The sequence below is a fragment of the Pelophylax lessonae genome (assembly GCF_965119305.1).
Source record: "Pelophylax lessonae genome assembly, chromosome: 2".
Classification (NCBI taxonomy): domain Eukaryota; kingdom Metazoa; phylum Chordata; class Amphibia; order Anura; family Ranidae; genus Pelophylax; species Pelophylax lessonae.
Window position 1 is genome coordinate 610,476,235 of NC_138769.1, and position 19,535 is coordinate 610,495,769.

Consider the following 19,535-nt stretch of genomic DNA (forward strand, 5'->3'; position numbering starts at 1 on the left):
ATTTACTCACACTTATTAAATACTACACTCTGTAAAACCCCATTGGAAGTTCAGTATCAATGGCAGGCACTAATACCAAACCTCTCAGAGGAAGTCCGTGTCGGTGTCTCATGTGACTGTAAATAAGTTGACACAACTTTATGTGCTCCTATCCTTATCTGACCCCGGTTAGACTCTATGCAATGCACCACATACCTACGCTCATGTTACAGTATGTACTGTATGTGGTTATGTCCAGTATTTGCCAGGTATTGGAAGCAAATTGTGGATCTTCTGTCGGGAGTTTTGTCTTTACAAGTTTGGGGTGGTGGAACTAGACTGTCCTGACATCAACCAGAAAGAACACCTTTGGGATGAATTTGAGTGGAGACTGCAAGCCAGGCCTTGTTGTCCACATCAGCGCCTGACCTCAGCCTTTCCAGAAGAGTTGAAGCTGTTTTAGCTGCAACGGATGGGCCAACTCAATGTTTAACCCTATGGACTAAGACTGGTATTCCATTAAAGTTCATGTGTGTGTAAAGGCAGGCGTCCCAATACTTTTGGTAATATAGCCTCTATATACCTGGCTAAAAATGTACAATTCCACCAGGACCCTTATATCCATAGCTGATAATACGTGTTTGTACATTTGATGTATGCACTGTTATTAATTCATTTTTATATAAAGCTTGTGTTATTTGTATATTGGTGTGCATCTGTATGCTTATGGTTAATGTTATATGCTGATTGCAGTAGTTTTTCTGCTCCCATTAACTTTGTTTAAATTACTAGGCAACCGCTCTGAGCTGGGGGGGGTGCCGGCCCCTTAAGGGGTTTTACATGCCGGGAGGCAGGGCAGGGCAGGGCAGGGCTTAAGGTCATATGACCACCGTGATTGACTGTCACAGCGTACACGCGATCAGAAATCTCCCAATCGCATGGAGCGATTGGTAGTTTTTCATCAGGCGCCGGTAACTGAGGCAGCAAGGATGTAGTTTCCTAGGGAATACTCTCTGTTCATAGAGGTCCTGTCTAAGGGTGGAGGCCATGCCAACTTTATTATTAAACCCAATCTTCCACCTAGCAAAGGATCTTGTTCTGTTATTTACCTGCAGGTTTAGTGCAAAATCCTGTTAGAGGAAGGCCTTTCCTTATAACGCCCCCAAAAAACAGGGCTAGACACTTTAATCTGGTTGCTGTTTTTAAAGGCAAAAAAGTGGCCAAATGCTTGTAACTGTAAACTCATGTAATTCTGATTCTAGCTCGGCAATTCATTTGCCTAAACATATAATCATAGTACCAGTATCATTATACTCACCTGACCACTATTGACAGCTGCATGCTGAGCAGAACATCTGAAGATCACCATGGTCAGGTATTTGATCAGAGAATCAATGGTTTCCAAGGAATAGGGGACTTCTGTCATGAAAGAGAGAACCAAATTTTAGTATAATGTGATTTCCTCAGCTTATTCAGCATGGATATAAGGTAATGTGCCAAATACTTTGAATTATATGTCCATACAAAATTTTGCAGGCTCAGATTTTCCTCTAAACAGAAATGCTGTAGAGACATGAATGTTCCTCTTTAGGCAATGGCACAAGGAATAGTGAACAGCTTATCAAGGAGCACCAACTTATCTCAGGGGAAAAAATAGCATGTATAATAAAGGTTTTCTAACATGTTGAATTGCTAAAGCGGACCATGGATGGGTGGAATTTCAAATGAAAATTCTTATGAAAAGAATGTTCTAAGAAAGTTTGTTCATTTTTCTTGTCGTTTGTGGGTCAACTTGGAACACATTGAGGAAACCCACAGGGACAACAAGATACCTCTTGCTCTGTGTTTACATTAGACAGAAGGCTGGAAGGCTGCTAATAAACAGCTGGGAGGGAGAATGGGGTGAGAAGCTGTTAGAGTCACTCCATTAAAAGGGATAACAGGGTGAACTGAGCTTCTGAGAGAACCACTTGATTAATTGCAATACTTCTGCTTTCTCCTGTGAAATTTGAAGATGAATTGCTCCATAGTGCCTGCAGCCACACATGTAATTTATATAGTCCCATTGCTGCTTGTTAACAATATATAAATATCTGAGTAGGCTGGTCACAGATTCAATTTAACATCAGTTAACATGCATTTACCACAAAACAACATGACTAAATATTCATATTTACATGTAGCGGGTGCCTCGCATCTCTCACTGGGACAGAGAATGCTTGTCTGCTCCTGTTGGGAATTTCTTCCCCCTTCTTCTCCTTACTAACACTCAGGCCCGGACTGGGACAAAAAATAGGCCCGGGCAATTTGGACTGACCAGCCCAGGAGGGGGGGGGGGGGGGTGACGGGGGCGTGACTGGGGCGTGACGTTCGTCGGGATGGTTGATGACAGGATTTAATGTTCCAGGATGTGTGGATTCGATTATGGTACCTTTTTTAGTTTAATCTGACAGACTGGGTCCAATTTAGATCAGAGCTGCCATATGATGCTGTTTTTTTTTTTTTTTTGTCTTACTTTAAATCCTGTTTTGATGGTTGAGTTCTAAAAATAGTATGAAGCAGCACAAGATGAGGGTTACTCTAATCAAGGGGGGACAGTGTGCCGAAAATTGTTTTCAAAGAAATTGGGAGTGCCAGATACATAAAAAACAACTGTCAACTTCATATAAAGTAACTGCTGTAAACCGCTTGAATAATAGTAAGAAATCAAGTGAGCTTTGCACCTTCACAAATCAGATCACCCCAATTCCTGCACCTTCACACCTCAGATCACCCCGATTCCTGCCCCTTCACACCTCAGATCACCCCAATTCCTGCACCTTCACACCTCAGATCAACCCCAATTCCTGCACCTTCACACCTCAGATCAGCCCCAATTCCTGCACTATCACACCTCAGATCACCCCAATTCCTGCACCTTCACACCTCAGATCACCCCAATTCCTGCACCTTCACACCTCAGATCACCCCAATTCCTGCACCTTCACACCTCAGATCAGCCCCAATTCCTGCACTATCACACCTCAGATCACCCCAATTCCTGCACCTTCACACCTCAGATCACCCCAATTCCTGCACCTTCACACCTCAGATCACCCCAATTCCTGCACCTTCACACCTCAGATCAGCCCCAATTCCTGCACTATCACACCTCAGATCACCCCAATTCCTGCACCTTCACACCTCAGATCACCCCAATTCCTGCACCTTCACACCTCAGATCAGCCCCAATTCCTGCACTATCACACCTCAGATCACCCCAATTCCTGCACCTTCACACCTCAGATCACCCCAATTCCTGCACCTTCACACCTCAGATCACCCCAATTCCTGCACCTTCACACCTCAGATCACCGCAATTCCTGCCCCTTCACACTTCAGACCACCCCAATTCCTGCACCTTCACCCCTCAGATTACCCCAATTCCTGCACCTTCACCGCAGCAGGCATAAAAAACAGAAAACAGCTACACACTCTGTCACTGCTAGAAACCATGTGCCATGCCAGTTTGCTTGGTACATGTGATGTGACAGCCAGGTGCACATTTTCAACTTGAAAATGTGCACCTGGCTGTCACATCACATGTAACAAGCAAACTGGCATGGCACATGTTTTCTAGCACTAGTAACAGAGTGTGTAGCTGTTTTCTGTTTTTTATGCCTGCTTCACTGCTGCTAGAAAACATGTGCCATGCGGCATGCCAGTTTGCTTGTTACATGTGATGTGACAGCCAGGTGCACATTTTCAAGTTGAAAATGTGCACCTGGCTGTCACATCACATGTAACAAGCAAACTGGCATGGCACATGTTTTCTAGCAGCGACAGAGTGTAGCTGTTTTCTGTTTTTTTACGCCTGCGGCCTGCCTGCTGCTAAGCCAGAAGTGAACAATGCTCTGCCGGAAGCCAGAACCACAAATCCCAGCGATGTTGTGTTTGTTTTTGTGCCCTTTCCTTACATGGCACATGTTTTCTAGCAGCAGTGACAGTGTGTGTGTAGCTGTTTTCAAAACAGCTACACACTGTCACTGCTAGAACATGTGCCATGTAAGGAAGGGCACAAAAACAAACACAACACTGCTGGGATTTGTGGTTCTGGCCTCCGGCAGAGCATTGTTCACTTCTGGCTTAGCAGCAGGCAGGCAGGCCGCAGGCATAAAAAACAGAAAACAGCTACACTCTGTCACTGCTAGAAAACATGTGCCATCATGCCAGTTTGCTTGTTACATGTGATGTGACAGCCAGGTGCACATTTTCAAGTTGAAAATGTGCACCTGGCTGTCACATCACATGTAACAAGCAAACTGGCATGATGGCACATGTTTTCTAGCAGTGACAGTTCCAGACCAGTCTGACCAGAACACTGCTCTGCCGGTGGAAGCCAGCCCAGAACCACAAATCCCAGCTGTTCTGTTGTGTCTGTTTTTGTAAATTGTGCTGCCTGCGGCTGCCCTTTCCTTGCCTTGTTGCAGCAGCCATGCCTTGGCTCGTCGTCCTGGTGTTGTTCAACTTCTGTTCTGTCTTTCACTCTGGCTCAGCTGTCTGCGGTGCGGTGCGGCGCCAGTGACTTCCTTCCCGCTTCTTCCCGAGTCAAGCAGGGGGTCCCCGGCCTCTAGCTCCACCCCCTTTGCCTTCAGTCTCACTCAGTGAGTCACCTGACACCGGTCCACCCCTCCTGAGCGCCTACGCTGGATGCCGCTGCAATGCATTATCCGACGTGACACCGGCCGCAGTGAGCGGTGCTGGGCTCAGCTCAGCATCAGCCCAGCTGCCAGCTGAGCCCAGGCAGTGCTTAGGACTCGGAGTGAGTGGCGGCACTGGCGGGGAGTCAGGGACAGCGGCGGGCGGCCCTCAGTCTCCGCAGAATCGGCCGCGGAGAGGCCAGCAGCGGCTGGCAACCGCCGTCATTGGGACACAGACAGACATGACACTGTCTGTCTGTGACTGACTAAGAGCGGAGGCCTCGGCCCACCGGGCATATGCCCGGTCTGCCCTATGGCCAGTAGGAGCCTGCTAACACTGACTGTTTGTTCTGCTCCCTCCCCTGCATTCTCATAGGCAGGGAGAAGAGAACCACTTAACAGCAATCAGCAAAGCATTCTCAGGCATGTAGTCCCCAGCGGAAACTGCTCCATAGACTTATATGAGGACAGAACTACACACCCCAGAATTCTCTGGCAAGAGGAGGAGAAGAGGCATCTATCTTGTCTGCTAGGCAGTTCAGTTCACCATGAGGCAGGAGAAGAGACTGGATGCCAGAGAGGTGCTATCTTCCCAGTCAGCCCACCGCTGTGTTCCAGACATGCAGCCGGAGAGAGGGGAACCCCAGGTGCATATCCAGGAGCACCTGCATCAGCTGTGTGAAAAGTTTCCAGGGTGAGGTGACCAGTCGGGTTACCAGAAGAGACTGCCTGTTCCAGGACGTTAGTTTTGGGCCTTAAACTGCAGGATTGGTGAGAGGGCACTTGCCCGGTCCTCCCTAGGCCAGAACATTGAACTGCTGTTGTTGTTCTGCCTCACTTGATTAGGAGAATCTGTGAGGCTGATACGCTGTGTGTGGCAGATCTAACTGAAGATTAACCACACTATTCAAGCCCCACACCATTCAAGTCCCTTCTATCTACCAAGGCATCTCTGGATGTAATCTGTCCTTTCACCCAAGAAAACCAGCAAGTGCACCACCCTAAAGTCATCTAAAGTCTGAAGGGCCCTGTCTATACTTGGGACTCTAGTCATCATATGAGTAGTCATTCCTCCGCCCTCCTCCTGCCTAGACTCATATAGCCCACCCCTAGTAGAGTTGGCAGTCACTGAAGTAGTATTCACTATATAATTTGTTGCTTTGCGTGTTTACCTCTGCTCTCAGGGTTATTTCACTTAATGGAGTCCCCTGTTAGCAGACAGGGTTGATTCTTGATGTTTAGTTGATAGCCTTTATTTCTTTTGTTTCATTCATATATATATATATACTATTCCATAGTATTGTTACTATTGCTTAATTTTCCTCGTTAAGCTAGCTCAGAGTAAAGATAACTTCTGTGATCACTACAACCAGTGTCCATTTTCTTCTGCAATTACACTAACAGTTATCCAGGTGTGCCAGTGGGGTTTGAGTCTGTTTTTGGGGTTGAAGAGGCAGAGTGAGGAACCCATCTTACTTAAGCGACTCCTGCGGGGGTAGTGCTATAACATATTTGCTTCCATGTATAACACAGGTAAAGATGTTGCGCTTAGAAATATGAAGCTGCTACCTAAATGCAAGGCAAATTCAAAAACACAGTGGTGGTAATGATAATCAAAATAGTGCAAGTGAGAGGGGCAATTCATTATAAAAGTATGAAACATTCTCCAGTATTCTGTAATTTCAGCTAGCAAGAGATCCAGTTTAAACCTTTATTTTAACCAAACTCAGAGACAGCTGAATGGTTGTGTGTATCACATCTTTACTTGCACATAACATGACTAAAGAACACCGGATTGGAAACATACCTGAAGACTTATTTTGCAGGAATCCTTCCTCGAAAATCTCAGCTACCCAGGCCTGAAGTTCAGGGTCTTCCTTGACCATCTCATCACTTGTATAATAGTAATTAATTATTTTGGACACAAAGCTAAAAAAAAAAAAAAAAAAAAAAAAAAAAAGGAAGAAAAGGCTACTGTCAAGGAGGAAATGAACATCAAAACTTAAAGTGTTACTAAACCCAGGACTCTGAATTCATTATATCTGGTCTCCCAGAGTACACAGAACATGGACATGTAACTATTTTAGTAAATATAAACTGTTAAATACCTTTTCTCATCAATATATAGCAGTCTTATGACTTCTATCAGTGTCTAGTGAAAGCTTGTTGGAGGAGTTTTTTTATTCTACTCTGACTGTCCTATGAGGCTGCAGGACCCCTGACTTTGTCTGTCTGGACAGTGCTGATTGGCCCTGTGCTGATTCCCAAGAAAAAAAAACTATCCAGCAATACACACCAAACTGAGCATGTACAGAGTGACTCCAAAGGCTCTATCTTATCAGGAGATGGATTAGGGACAGTGGAAGGGAAGATTAGAGAAGACAGGATCAAACAGCTTTTTTACACAATGCAGAGTATTAACCCATTAGGTTCCACAGTTAGTATAACAAGCATGCTTTACTGCAGACAGACTGATTTTACTGTTGTGGGTTTAGTAACACATGAAGTCCAAACAGATACAGATGAATGCAGAATTGTATTCATTAATACACTATTTGTTTTTCAAAATACAAGCAGTGTAAGATTTTTGGCACTTTAAACTGCTCCTATATATTTATTATTATTAATATTATACAGGATTTATATAGTGCCATAGACATGTGAAAAACGAAAACATTTGTTTTGTTTCAAGTCCTTATGTAACTAATTTTGTTTAGTTAGATTAGATAAATAAGTTTAATTTGTTTTCAGAATTTGTTTCGTTTATTCAAGTTCGATCAGAATTTTCTGAGTTCAACCGAATTCAAAAAAATTCAACCGAATCCAAAGTTTTAGAATTGATATTTGATTTTTTTTCTATTTGAAGTCGATTTTTTTTCCAATACAAATTTTTTTGTTTTTCACATTTGAATGTTTTCAGCTTTCACATCAGATTTTGATGGGACATCAGTATTACTGATGTTTTTGTGCAATGGTACACTGAGAGATGTTTTGGTGTGCACTGAGACAGATTTTAATGGTACACTAGTCATACAAATGTTTTTGTACACTGGTACATGCCTGTGACAGCTGTTTGGTTCCACTGGTAAACTGACAGATGTTGAATGGACACACTACTACTATAGATGTTTTTGGGCACAGGTACACTGATAGACAGGGACGTAGAGAAGGGGGGGGGGGGGGGGTCAGCAGGGATCTACACCCCCCCCCCCCCCCCAGAGAGTCCATCAACACCACAGCAGCAAGGCTAGTGTAGCCTTTCAGCTGCGAAGCCTCTCTGCCACCATACCAGCCTGTATTATCCACACTGCTGATGGGCAGAAAGTACACGGGCCCCGATGGGGGCCCACTATGCTCTGGAGGCAGACCATACATGGAGATGTCTCAGCTGCTGTAGCTCCAACTGTCTCAAGCACATTGCCGAGTTCCTTCAGGCTCAGACACAGATTCTCCCAGTACCCGGGAGCTGCAGGCATGGTTTGGGGGTGGGGTGATAACCTCATCCCCATCACAGGGAGCCCGAATGAAAGGAAATGACTCATGCTGCTGAAGTTTGTGTAAGGTGTGTGAATTTAGGGAGGAAGGAGGGGGATGGTGCACACTGAGAGACTGAGGGGGGAGGGAAGGTGTATTAAATGTGCTGGGAGATAGACTGCTGCCCCCCCCCCCCCAAGTAATGTGCCTTCCGCGTAACTTGCAGGGCTGTGCCTTCCACATAATCTGCAGGGCTGTGCCTTCCACGTAACCTGCATGGCTGTGCCTTCCACGTAACCTGCAGGGCTGTGCCTTCCACGTAACCTGCAGGGCTGTGTCTTCCACATAATCTGCAGGGCTGTGTCTTCCACATAATCTGCATGGCTGTGCCTTCCACATAACCTGCAGGGGTGTGCCTTCCACATAATCTGCAGGGCTGTGCCTTCCACATAATCTGCAGGGCTGTGCCTTCCACGTAACCTGCATGGCTGTGCCTTCCACGTAACCTGCAGGGCTGTGCCTTCCACGTAACCTGCATGGCTGTGCCTTCCACGTAACCTCCAGGGCTGTGCCTTCCATGTAACCTGCAGGGCTGTGCCTTCCACGTAACCTGCAGGGCTGTGCCTTCCATGTAACCTGCAGGGCTGTGCCTTCCACGTAACCTGCAGGGCTGTGCCTTCCATGTAACCTGCAGGGCTGTGCCTTCCACGTAGCCTGCAGGGCTGTGCCTTCCATGTAACCTGCAGGGCTGTGCCTTCCATGTAACCAATAGGCTGCTTTGTTGACAGCTATACGGCTCTGATGTAGAGAGAAGACTGCCCTCATGCTGCTGAAGTGCATGCAGTGAAACTGTTAGAGTGATTGAAGTGAGGGAGGAAAGTACAGGAAAGTGTACAAAAAACTAAAGAGAGCTGCTATAAGTGCCTGTGCCAAATTTATTCTATTCATTCTATTCGAAATCTGAATATCTGTAGACGGTTATTTTCTGTTTTACTCTATTCTATTGCTTTTTCTATTTTATACTTTTATGTTCTATTCTATTCTTTTCTGTTCCTTAAATTTGTATTCCATTCTTATCCATTCTTTTATTTTCTATTCTATTTTGTTCTGTTTTACTGTATTCCATTCTTTTCTATTCTGTTCTATTCTTTTTTTCTATCCTATTCTGTTCTGTTTTACTATTTTTTTTTTCTATTTTTAGCCTTTATTTTTTTTCCTTTTCTATTCTATTCCCTTATTTTATATTCTGATCTATTCTAATCTAATCTAATCTATTTTGTCCTACTATATTATATTCTAATCTATTCTATTAGAAATTCAAAGTTTCAGAAGATGGTTACATTTTCTTATTCTATTCTATTGTTTTTTTCTATTCTATATCCTATTCAATTGTTTTTGCCTATTCTAATCTATTCAAATTTATTCTTTTTGAAATTCCAATTTTGGAAGATGGTTATATTCTAAATTTATTCTATTCTTTTGTTGTTTTCTATTCTATTATTTTCTATTCTATTATTTACTAATCTATTCAAATTCTAATTAATTCTATTTGAATTTCTAAAGATGGTTACATTCTAGTTTATTCTTTTCTAATCTATAGTGTTTGCTATTCTTTTCTATTTTGTTCTATTTTTTTTCTGTTCTATTCTGTTCTACTCTATTTTATTCTTATTTTCTATTCTTTTTTTTATTCTATTCTTTTGTATTCTATTTTATTCTATTCTTGTTTTCAAATTCAAATTTCTTTTCAAATTTGATTCTAATTTGAAATTTGCCCAAATTTCAGCCAAATTTAGTTTCATTATTTCGTATTCGTTTAAATTCATTACTATTGTATTTCGGAAATTTGGATACATCCAAATCTCAGAATAATGAAAAATGTGTCTGAATTTCTATTTGGAACAAAAAGAATAATACATGTCTATAGTGTCAACAGTATGCACAGCACAATCCAAAAGGGATACAGTACAGTTATAATACAATAACATACAAGAGTATTAAGGGCTCTGCTCTTTAGAGCTTACAATCTTATAGGGAGGGGTATGTGGTGCAAAAGGTAATACATGTGGGGGATGAGCTGATGAAAGAGATAAAAGTTCAGTTCATTGTAGATGTGATAGGCTTCCCTGAAGAGATGAGTTTTCAAGGTTCACGTAAAGGTGGCCAGAGTAGGAGATAGCTGGACAGATTGAGGTAGAGAGTTCCAGAGGATGGGCGAGGCCCTGGAGAAGGCCTGGAGGAGGAGGCAAAATGGTAGAGAGCAGGAGGTCTTGGGAGGAACAGAAAGGAAGGATTGGGTTATATTTGCAGACAAGATTGGTGATGTAGTTCAAAGCAGAGTTGTAAATTACTTTGTATGTTAGTATTTTGAATTTAATTTGCAGGGTAATCGGAGGCCAGTGGAAGAATTGGCAGAGAGGGGTGGCAGACACTGAGTGGTTAGTAATGTAGATGAGTCTCGCATCAGCATTCATGATACACTGAAGAGGGGATAGCCTATGGATAGATAGGCCTGTGAGAAGGGTGTTGGAAGGGTCAAGGTGAGAGATAAGGCAGTGAATGAGTAGCTTGGTGGTTTCTTCAGTTTAAAAGGGGGTGAATTTTAGAGATGTTAATGAGGTGAAGTCTACAAGCTTTTGACAGCAATTGGATTTGGGGCAGAAAGGTCAGAACAGACTAGGATTACACCTAGTACCTTGGCGTGAGGGGAGGGACTGAGTTGTAGTATTGATCTTGATGGAAAAATCAGGGGGAGGGCATGAGTGGGGTGGAATATTATAAGCTCTATTTTAGAAAGATTTAGTTTTAGGAAGTGGTGCGACATCCATGTTGATATGTTAGTCATTAAGTTAGTAATGTGAGAGGAGACTGAAGGAGCAAGGTGAGGAGTAGAGAGGTAGATTTGAGTGTCATCGGTGTAGAGATGGTATTGGAAACTGTGAAAGGTTATCAAGTGACCAAGAGAGGTGGTGTACATAAAGAGAAGGGGTCCAAGAACAGAGCCTTGTGGGCCCCTACAGAAAGAGGAAGTGAAGAAGAGGAGACAGTTATAGGTAACACTGAAAGTGCACTGTGATAAATAGGAGAACCAGGAAAGGGCAGAATCTTGGAGGCCAAGAAAGTGGAGTCTATTGAGAAGGAGCAGGTGGTCAACAGTATCAAAGGCTGCAGAGAGGTCCAGTAGTAAAAGTATGGAGTAGTGGCCGTTGGTTTCAATAGTTAGTAAATCATTAGTGAATTTTAGTAGGGCAGTTTCTGTGGAGTGCTGCAAGCAAAAGCCAGACTATAAGGGGTTAAGGAGGTTGTTTTCAGTGAAGTAGGACTAAGCATTCTAAAAATATGTTTTGTCTTTGAATACAAAAGATCTTTACCTCTCCACAGCTGCCCAAATCTTCATGCCATCATCCCTATACAAGTAGTTGGGAATGTGCTCCATTCCTCTCCCCTTTATATCATCAGGGAGACAAAGGCTGCTATAAGTCATCTCAGCCGTTGCTTTCTTCAGAAGTACCGGGACCCCTCCTTTCCCAGTCACCAATGCCTTGTGAGAGAATACAGAAAAACAAAATATGTGTAAAACTATTGTCATGTAATGAAATCTAACAAGAGTGTGATGAAAAGGCTATAGGAGTACATGAAGACCATACTGTACTTAAAGTGGAACTTTAATGACAAAAATACAAATTGTGGAACAGACAACATGTCTCTTCTGATTTAAAGTTGCCTCCCTACCTTTCCACCACTGTACACTGAGGTGCGTAGATTTTTGTATATGCCAAGCTGACTGCACTCCTGTGCATTGGAGTAAAATTATCTCGGCCCAGCCAATTAAAACAGCCAGGATCAATAGCCGGAAGCCACCAGGCAAGGAGCTCCGGGAGATCATGGTGCTGGAGTATAGGTGAGTATTGTTCATTAAGGAACTCATGGACCAGTACCAAGATCAATCAGTCGTATACTGCACAAATCTGGCCTTTATGGAGGAGTGGCAAGAAGAAAGCCTTTTCTTAAAGATATCCATAAAAAGTGTCGTTTAAAGTTTGCCACAAGCCACCTGGGAGACACACCAAACATTTGGAAGAAGGTGCTCTGATGAAACCAAAATCTAACTTTTTAGCAACAATGCAAAACGTTATGTTTGGCGTAAAAGCAACACAGCTCATCACCCTGAACACACCATCTCCACTGTCAAACATGGTGGTGGCAGCATCATGGTTTGGGCCTGCTTTTCTTCAGCAGGGACAGGGAAGATGGTTAAAATTGATGGGAAGATGGATGGAGCCAAATACAGGACCATTCTGGAGGAAAACCTGATGTCTGCAAAAGACCTGAGACTGGGACGGAGATTTGTCTTCCAACAAGACAAGGATCCAAAACATAAAGCAAAATCTACAATGGAATGGTTCACAAATAAACATATCCAGGTGTTAGAATGGCCAAGTCAAAGTCCAGACCTGAACCCAATCGAGAATCTGTGGAAAGAACTAATAACTGCTGTTCACAAATGGTCTCCATCCAACCTCAGTGAGCTTGAGCTGTTTTGAAAGGAGGAATGGGCAAACATTTCAATCTCTCGATGTGCAAAACTGATAGAGACATACCCCAAGCGACTTACAGCTGTAATCGCAGCAAACGGTGGCGCTACAAAGTATTAACTTAAGGGGGCTGAATAATTTTGCACACCCAATTTTTCAGTTATTTATTTGTTAAAAACGTTTGAAATATCCAATAAATTTCGTTCCACTTCATGATTATGTCCCACTTGTTGTTGATTCTTCACAAAAAATTACAGTTTTATATCTTTATGTTTATCTTTATGTTTGAAGCCTGAAATGTGGCAAAAGGTCGAAAAGTTCAAGGGGGCCGAATACTTTCGCAAGGCACTGTAGCTCCGTTTGGAAATCCTGAGGAACCATTTGATATACTTTCCAAGTTCCAAAAGCTATGTGCCAGAAAGAGACATCAGAATCGTCGTTGTCGTCACTTTCCATACCGGATGACGAATTTTCCCACGAATCGCTATCGCTCAGTTCTTCAAGTAACTCAATTTCACTGTTGCTGTTTTCCAGTTCGTCTAAAAGTGCTTTTGCGCTAAAAAAAAACGCTTTTTGGACGCCATGGTCATTCAAAATTTTCCAGGAACAAAGCACTGGAAAAGCACAGGCAGGGCACTGGAAAAGTCACCAGGTGCAATCCTGTGGTGAAATGGCATGATACAGTGTAATCCGTTAGGATCACAGCTTTGTATCATGTCATTTGTGTATTTACACTTTTGAATTTGCCACTGGTTCCACCCCCCTGCGTCGCAACGCTCGCAGGGAGGGAACCGGAAGGCAAGTCCCGACAATCGGCTGTGCAAAGAGCGGGGCCAGACTGTGAGGAAGATGGGGAGTACAGCGGGGAGGATGGCGGGGGGAGCGCAGGGAAGGTGAGTGTGATTCTGGGGTAATCCTGAGTGTGGCTCCGGGTTACCGCTTTTGGTACTGAAAATTAACCCGAAGCCACACTCGGGAATACCGCCAGGGAGGTTAAATTGCATCTTTTGGCCAAAATCTTTTTCATTTTTGGATGTAGTGGAGAAGGAGTAGACTCTCTGTCAGGTTTTAATCCTTTCTGGGAGCTCAGTTGGAGAGATATTTAACTCATTGTCAGTGTCATCAGTTTCAGCAGAGGGGAAGTGGGGGAAAATCTGCAACAGGAACCTTCTCCTACCTCAGTAAAAACCCAATGGGGTCCTAATCCCTCTTAGCTTTTCAAAAAGATTGGACAGGCCATATTCTTTAAAGGATTTATGCACTAATATAAAATACTGGGTAAAGTGTATTATATTTTTTTTACATGGGGAAAGGAAAATGTTTGTACACATATTACATCTACATTTATTTTTAGGCCCCTTGCACATAGATGTCAATTTTCTAATATTTATATTCAGGATCTTCGGGGAGGCGACTCAGACACTGACCCCTAAGGGGGGCACAGACACTGACCACCAAAGGGGTCGGTTGCCACTCTCACCCCTTCCTACTCCCACCAGCGTCCTTACAGCCTCCTCCTCTGGAAAGAGGTCCTGGCACCCATGATGCCAATGATCAGGGCTGCTGTTGGAAATCATGGGGCCTGTGCAGCCTATCTGAAAGGGTCCCCCCCAGGTGTGTGGGTTCAGGTGTATGGCCCCCAACACAGACAGTGTGCATTTGGGGCCTCTCACCTGCATCTGCACACCTGTCAAACCAGATGACACCACGGCACTATGTGGTTCGGAGCAGTACGTTTTTGGAAAAGAGTCAGGAATTTTATTTCCAAATTGCTCACTCGTAGGGCTTGCCTTTTAAAAACAAAATGGTCTACCCTACACGTATAAAACATCCAGCAACGTGCCTGCGCTTTGTCTCCCCTGTACATGTGAACCAACCGTAACAGGTGGCTCTAGCCACATGAACAAACCACGTATTCATGTGGCCAGAGTATCTGTAAGAATGAGCCCTTAATGGGCACCTGGCATTGGCTCACTTGATTCTTATTCATTGACCTAGAACATCTCCTTCTTAGCTTTCAATTTGCTTGTTTTTGGCTGTTTTATGACAGATTTCAACCTGTAGATGTTTATTGTACATATCCTGTCGGCACCTGTTACATGAGGTTTAATGTTGATAAATGTAAAGTTATGCACTTGGGGGCTAAGAATATGCATGCATCATACATACTAGGTGGAGTAGAACTGGGGGAATCTATAGCGGAGAAGGATCTGGGTGTTCTGGTAGATCATAAGCTTAATAATAGCATGCAATGCCAAGCTGCGGTTTCCAAAGCAAGCAAAGTCCTTTCTTGTATTAAGAGAGGCATGGACTCCAGAGAGAGAGAGATATAATTTTGCCCCTGTACAAATCATTAGTAAGACCTCATCTGGAATATGCAGTTCAGTTTTGGGCACCAGTTCTTTAAAGGGATACCGGGGAACTGGAGAAAGTGCAGAGAAGGGCAACCAAACTGATAAGAGGCATGGAGGAGCTCAGTTATGAGAAAAGATTAGAGAAACTGAATTTATTCTCTCTTGATAATAGGAGATTAACGGGGGATATGATCAACATGTATAAATACATAAGGGGTCCATATAGTGAACTTGGTGTTGAGTTGTTCACTTTAAGGTCAACACAGAGGACAAGGGGGCACTCTTTACGTCTAGAAGAAAACAGATTTTGTCTCCAAATATGGAAAGGTTTCTTCACCGTAAGAGCTGTGAAAATGTGGAATAGACTCCCTTCAGAGTTGGTTCTGACTAGCTCACTAGATTGCTTTAAAAAAGGCCTGGATTCTTTCCTGGGTGTACTTAATATAAGTGGTAACAAATTTTTTTTTTAGGTTAAATTGATTCAGGGAATATCGGGGGATCAGGAAGGAATTTTATTTCCCCCTGCTGTAGCAAATTGTACAATCTTTTAAATATACCAAGTACTAATACAGGGGCCTGCACAATTGGATACAAATTGGATGGATTGTTTAGATTTGTGCTCATATTTCATAGTTTTTGTAAATTTAGGGTAGATTGTACAGATATTGTATAAACAGATTGAACAGTCCTAAAATAACAATTCAATTCATACATTTAGTTTAGGAAGAAGTAACTGGTTCAAATCTATAGATTTATCTATAGGGCCCTTTTTAAAATCTCTATACAGTAAATCTATATAAAAGTTAGTAATTATCTTTAATATGCTGTAAAGAGATTATACTGTGGTTCATTCATGATATTTGTAATCTGCATCTGTAATTTTTAGGCCTTTTGTCCAAAAAAACAAAAACAAAAAACTGGGTTGGAAACTGATCATTACTTAAAAGGGTATGTTGAGAAATCACCAATTCATTTTTAATTTACTTTGTTTCTGTAGCGAGAAACAACTTATTTCTATATGTGACATGGTTGCCAGGCTTATAAAATTCTTTCAGAAAAAAATGCTTATAAAGTAGCTGGAGTTTGGCTTTAATTTGTTTGTGTATCTAAATCTGCTAGTCCATCTAACACTCCCCTCCTCCCAGATGGACAATGCTGCTGTCCAAATGTGCCCATTCATCCCGAGTGTTAATACTTTAAAAATCCAAACCCTTTAGGGGGTTTTCTACCTGTAAGGTTAGATAGTGTGCGCTACCAGATCACAGTATACTGGGCGCACGTGTTGGTAAATAAGTGCCACATCCTATTGAGAACTAGAGACTAATTGTTGGAAAACATGGACTTTGCAGGCACTGGATACATAAAACATAACATTTTTATTGATTTACATCTTAAAATACAAAAAGGGCAAAAAAGCAACAACATTAGAACCAAAAATACATTGCCTCAAAAAAGACATTAGTACTGTATGTATAGCCTTCATACATAGTAATAGTACAATAATAATGCAAACAATGGAAACTACAATTAGGTATTAAATACTTCACATTAAGATGATCTATTAGAGGTGACAGGTGTGTGAGTATAGTGTTTGGGCTATAATAATATACTCATTAGTATTATTCCTGCTCTACCGCTATACATTGCATGGATCCCCATGTCTAACCCTCCCCGGACATCCAAATGGATTCTCCAGCCCACTCTAGCCACACACATATAGCTTAACTGGTCTTGTTAGCGGCAAATGCTGGTACAAAGTTTAATGTATGATGGTTGTGTCTCAGATAACATTATTTTGCCTTGTCTTCTCTTTTTTCCCCCCTTCGTTTGTGCCTTTGGGTTTTTGCTTCCTTTTCTCGCCTTATGTATTTTGGAAATGTATATGTTTACTTTAGCTAATGATGATATTTTAATTATGTAGAGCATTGAACTACTAGCTCCAGAGGAAGCTTTCCAAGCGAAACGTGTCAAACAAACTGGCTCTATGAAACTCTTTATGCATCTATAACCACATCAGTCGATCTTTATGGACGGCAGCTCACACACCTGTCACCTCTAATAGATCATCTTGATGTGAAGTATTTAATACCTAATTGTAGCTTCCATTGTTTGCATTATTATTGTGCTATTAATATGTATGAAGGCTATACATACTAACGCCTTTTTTGAGGCGATGTATTTATGGTTCTAATTTTGTTGCTTTTTTGCCCTTTTTGTATTTTAAGATGTAAATCAATAAAAATGTTATGTTTTATGTATCCAGTGCCTGCAAAGTCCATGTTTTCCAACAATCAGTCTCTGTTTCTACCTGTAAGCTCATATGCCAGTAAACACCTGAAAATGCCTATAGTGTGCATGGACACATTGGCTAACATTAGGGGAGTCTCCAGGCAGAAAGTAATAAAAGCTCAAAAAAAGCATAAACGCCTGTAGGAGCAGTTTCTTTAAGCTTCCTTGAGCTGCAATGTGCATGAGCCCTTAGAGCTCAAGCACACTGCAGTTCAAATCAGCTGCTCCTACAGGCTTTTGAGCTCTTATTTTTTCTGCCTGGAAACTCCCCTCCATGTTAGCCAATGTGTTCATGCACGCTATGGCTTTTTCAGGAATTTACAGGCATATGCTCTTACAGCACAAAAAACCCCCCACTAAACTCACATTTTTGAGAGCAGGGTCGGCCTTGGGTATTCAGGCGCCCTGTGCGAGCTAATCCTGTGGCCCCCCGCGGGTGCATTTTCTTGCACCTTTTTTGCACTTTATTTGACTTTTCTTTTTTATGATCACTAATAACTTAGCCCCCCTTACATCAGAGACCCCCCACACAGAGTCCCCTTTACATCAGAGACCCCCCACACAAAGCCCCCCTTAATTTAGAGCCCCCGTACATCAGAGAGCCCCCCCACACAGCCCCCCACACAGAGCCCCCCCCTCACATCAGAGACCCCCCCACACAAAACCCCCCTCACATCAGAGACCCCACACACAGAGCCCCCCTTAATTTAGAGCCCCCCTACATCAGAGACCCACCTCACATCAGAGACCCACCTCACATCAGAGACCCCCCACACAAAGCCCCCCTCACATCAGAGACCCCACACACAGAGCCCCCTTACATCAGAGACCCCACACACAAAGCCTCCTTACATCAGAGACCCCCACACAGAACCCCCCTCACATCAGAGACCCCCCACACAAAGCCCCCCTCACATCAGAGACCCCCCACACAAAACCCCCCTCACATCAGAGACCCCAACACAGAGCCCCCTTACATAAGAGACCCCCCACACAAAGCCCCCCCTCACATCAGAGACCCCCCCACACAGAGCCCCCCTCACATCAGAGACCCCCCACACAAAGCCCCCCTACACACACACAAAGCCCCCTTCACATCAGAGACCCCCACACAAAGCCCCCCTGACATCAGAGACCCCACACACAGAGCCCCCTTACATCAGAGACCCCCCACACAGAACCCCCCTCACATCAGAGACCCCCACACAAAGCCCCCCTAACATCAGAGACCCCCCCACACAGAGCCCCCCTCACATCAGAGACCCCCACACAAAGCCCCCCTAACATCAGAGATCCCCTACACAAAGCCCCCCTGACATCAGAGACCCCACACACAGAGCCCCCTTACATCAGAAACCCCCCACACAAAGCCCCCCTTACATCAGAGACCCCCCTTACATCAGAGACCCCCCTACACAGAGCCCCCCTAACATCAGTGACCCCCCTACACAGAGCCCCCTCACATCAGAGACCCCCTACACAAATCCCCCTTACATCAGAGACCCCCCCACACAAAGCCCCCCTTACATCAGAGAGCCCCCCTTACATCACAGACCCCCCACACAAAGCCCCTTTACATCAGAGCCCCCCCCCACACACAGAGCCCCCCTTACATCACAAAGCCCCCTTACATCAGAGCCCCCCCCCCACATCAGAGAGCCCCCCTTACAAAGCCCCCCTCACACAGAGCCCCCCACATCAGAGACCCCCCTTACATTTTTTGAAGGAGACCTCACTTACCTCACGCTGTCTGCACATGCACTCTGCAGCTTTTTTTTTTTTCTTTAAACTTCCCACCCACACATCCCCGGGGAGTGTGGGCGGGGCGGGAGGAGGAGGAGAAGGGGCGGGGCGAGGAGGAGCTGACGATCTCTCCTTCAGCGTCGTCCCTGCAGGGAGGAGAGATCTGTCACCGTGGATCGGAGGCTGAGCTGTGTGTGATACACAGCTCACCTCAGACTGTCTGCAGCAGTAGGTGAGGTGACCGAGGCACAGCCGCAGAGCGGGTGGTAAGCAGCGGCCGCGGCCTGTGCTAACCCTGTCCAGGCCGCGGTCGCCGCTTACCTCCCGCTGTGCAGCCTGAATCGCCTGATCTTCTGCGAGCTGTGAGGGCCGCACGGCGCCCTTGTTGCCCATGGTGCCCTGTGCGGCCGCACAGCTCGCACACCCCAAAGGCCGGCCCTGTTTGAGAGGAGCTTTCGAGCAGAGAAGACACCTAAGTGCCC

The 19,535-nt window shown here is 44.1% G+C and overlaps 1 protein-coding gene across 1 annotated transcript in view; it reads right to left on the reverse strand.

The window, feature by feature from the left end:
* LOC309548495 (hydroperoxide isomerase ALOXE3-like) overlaps nucleotides 1–19,535 on the reverse strand; it is a gene marked incomplete at its 5' end in the record, with an annotated part of 230,524 nt that overhangs the window by 5,367 nt on the left and 205,622 nt on the right. Inside the window, 3 exons of the mRNA XM_082248442.1 lie at nucleotides 1,298–1,398; nucleotides 6,466–6,587; nucleotides 11,504–11,673. Coding sequence (XP_082104568.1) covers nucleotides 1,298–1,398; nucleotides 6,466–6,587; nucleotides 11,504–11,673 — 393 coding nt within the window. The remainder of the gene's footprint in view (nucleotides 1–1,297; nucleotides 1,399–6,465; nucleotides 6,588–11,503; nucleotides 11,674–19,535) is intronic.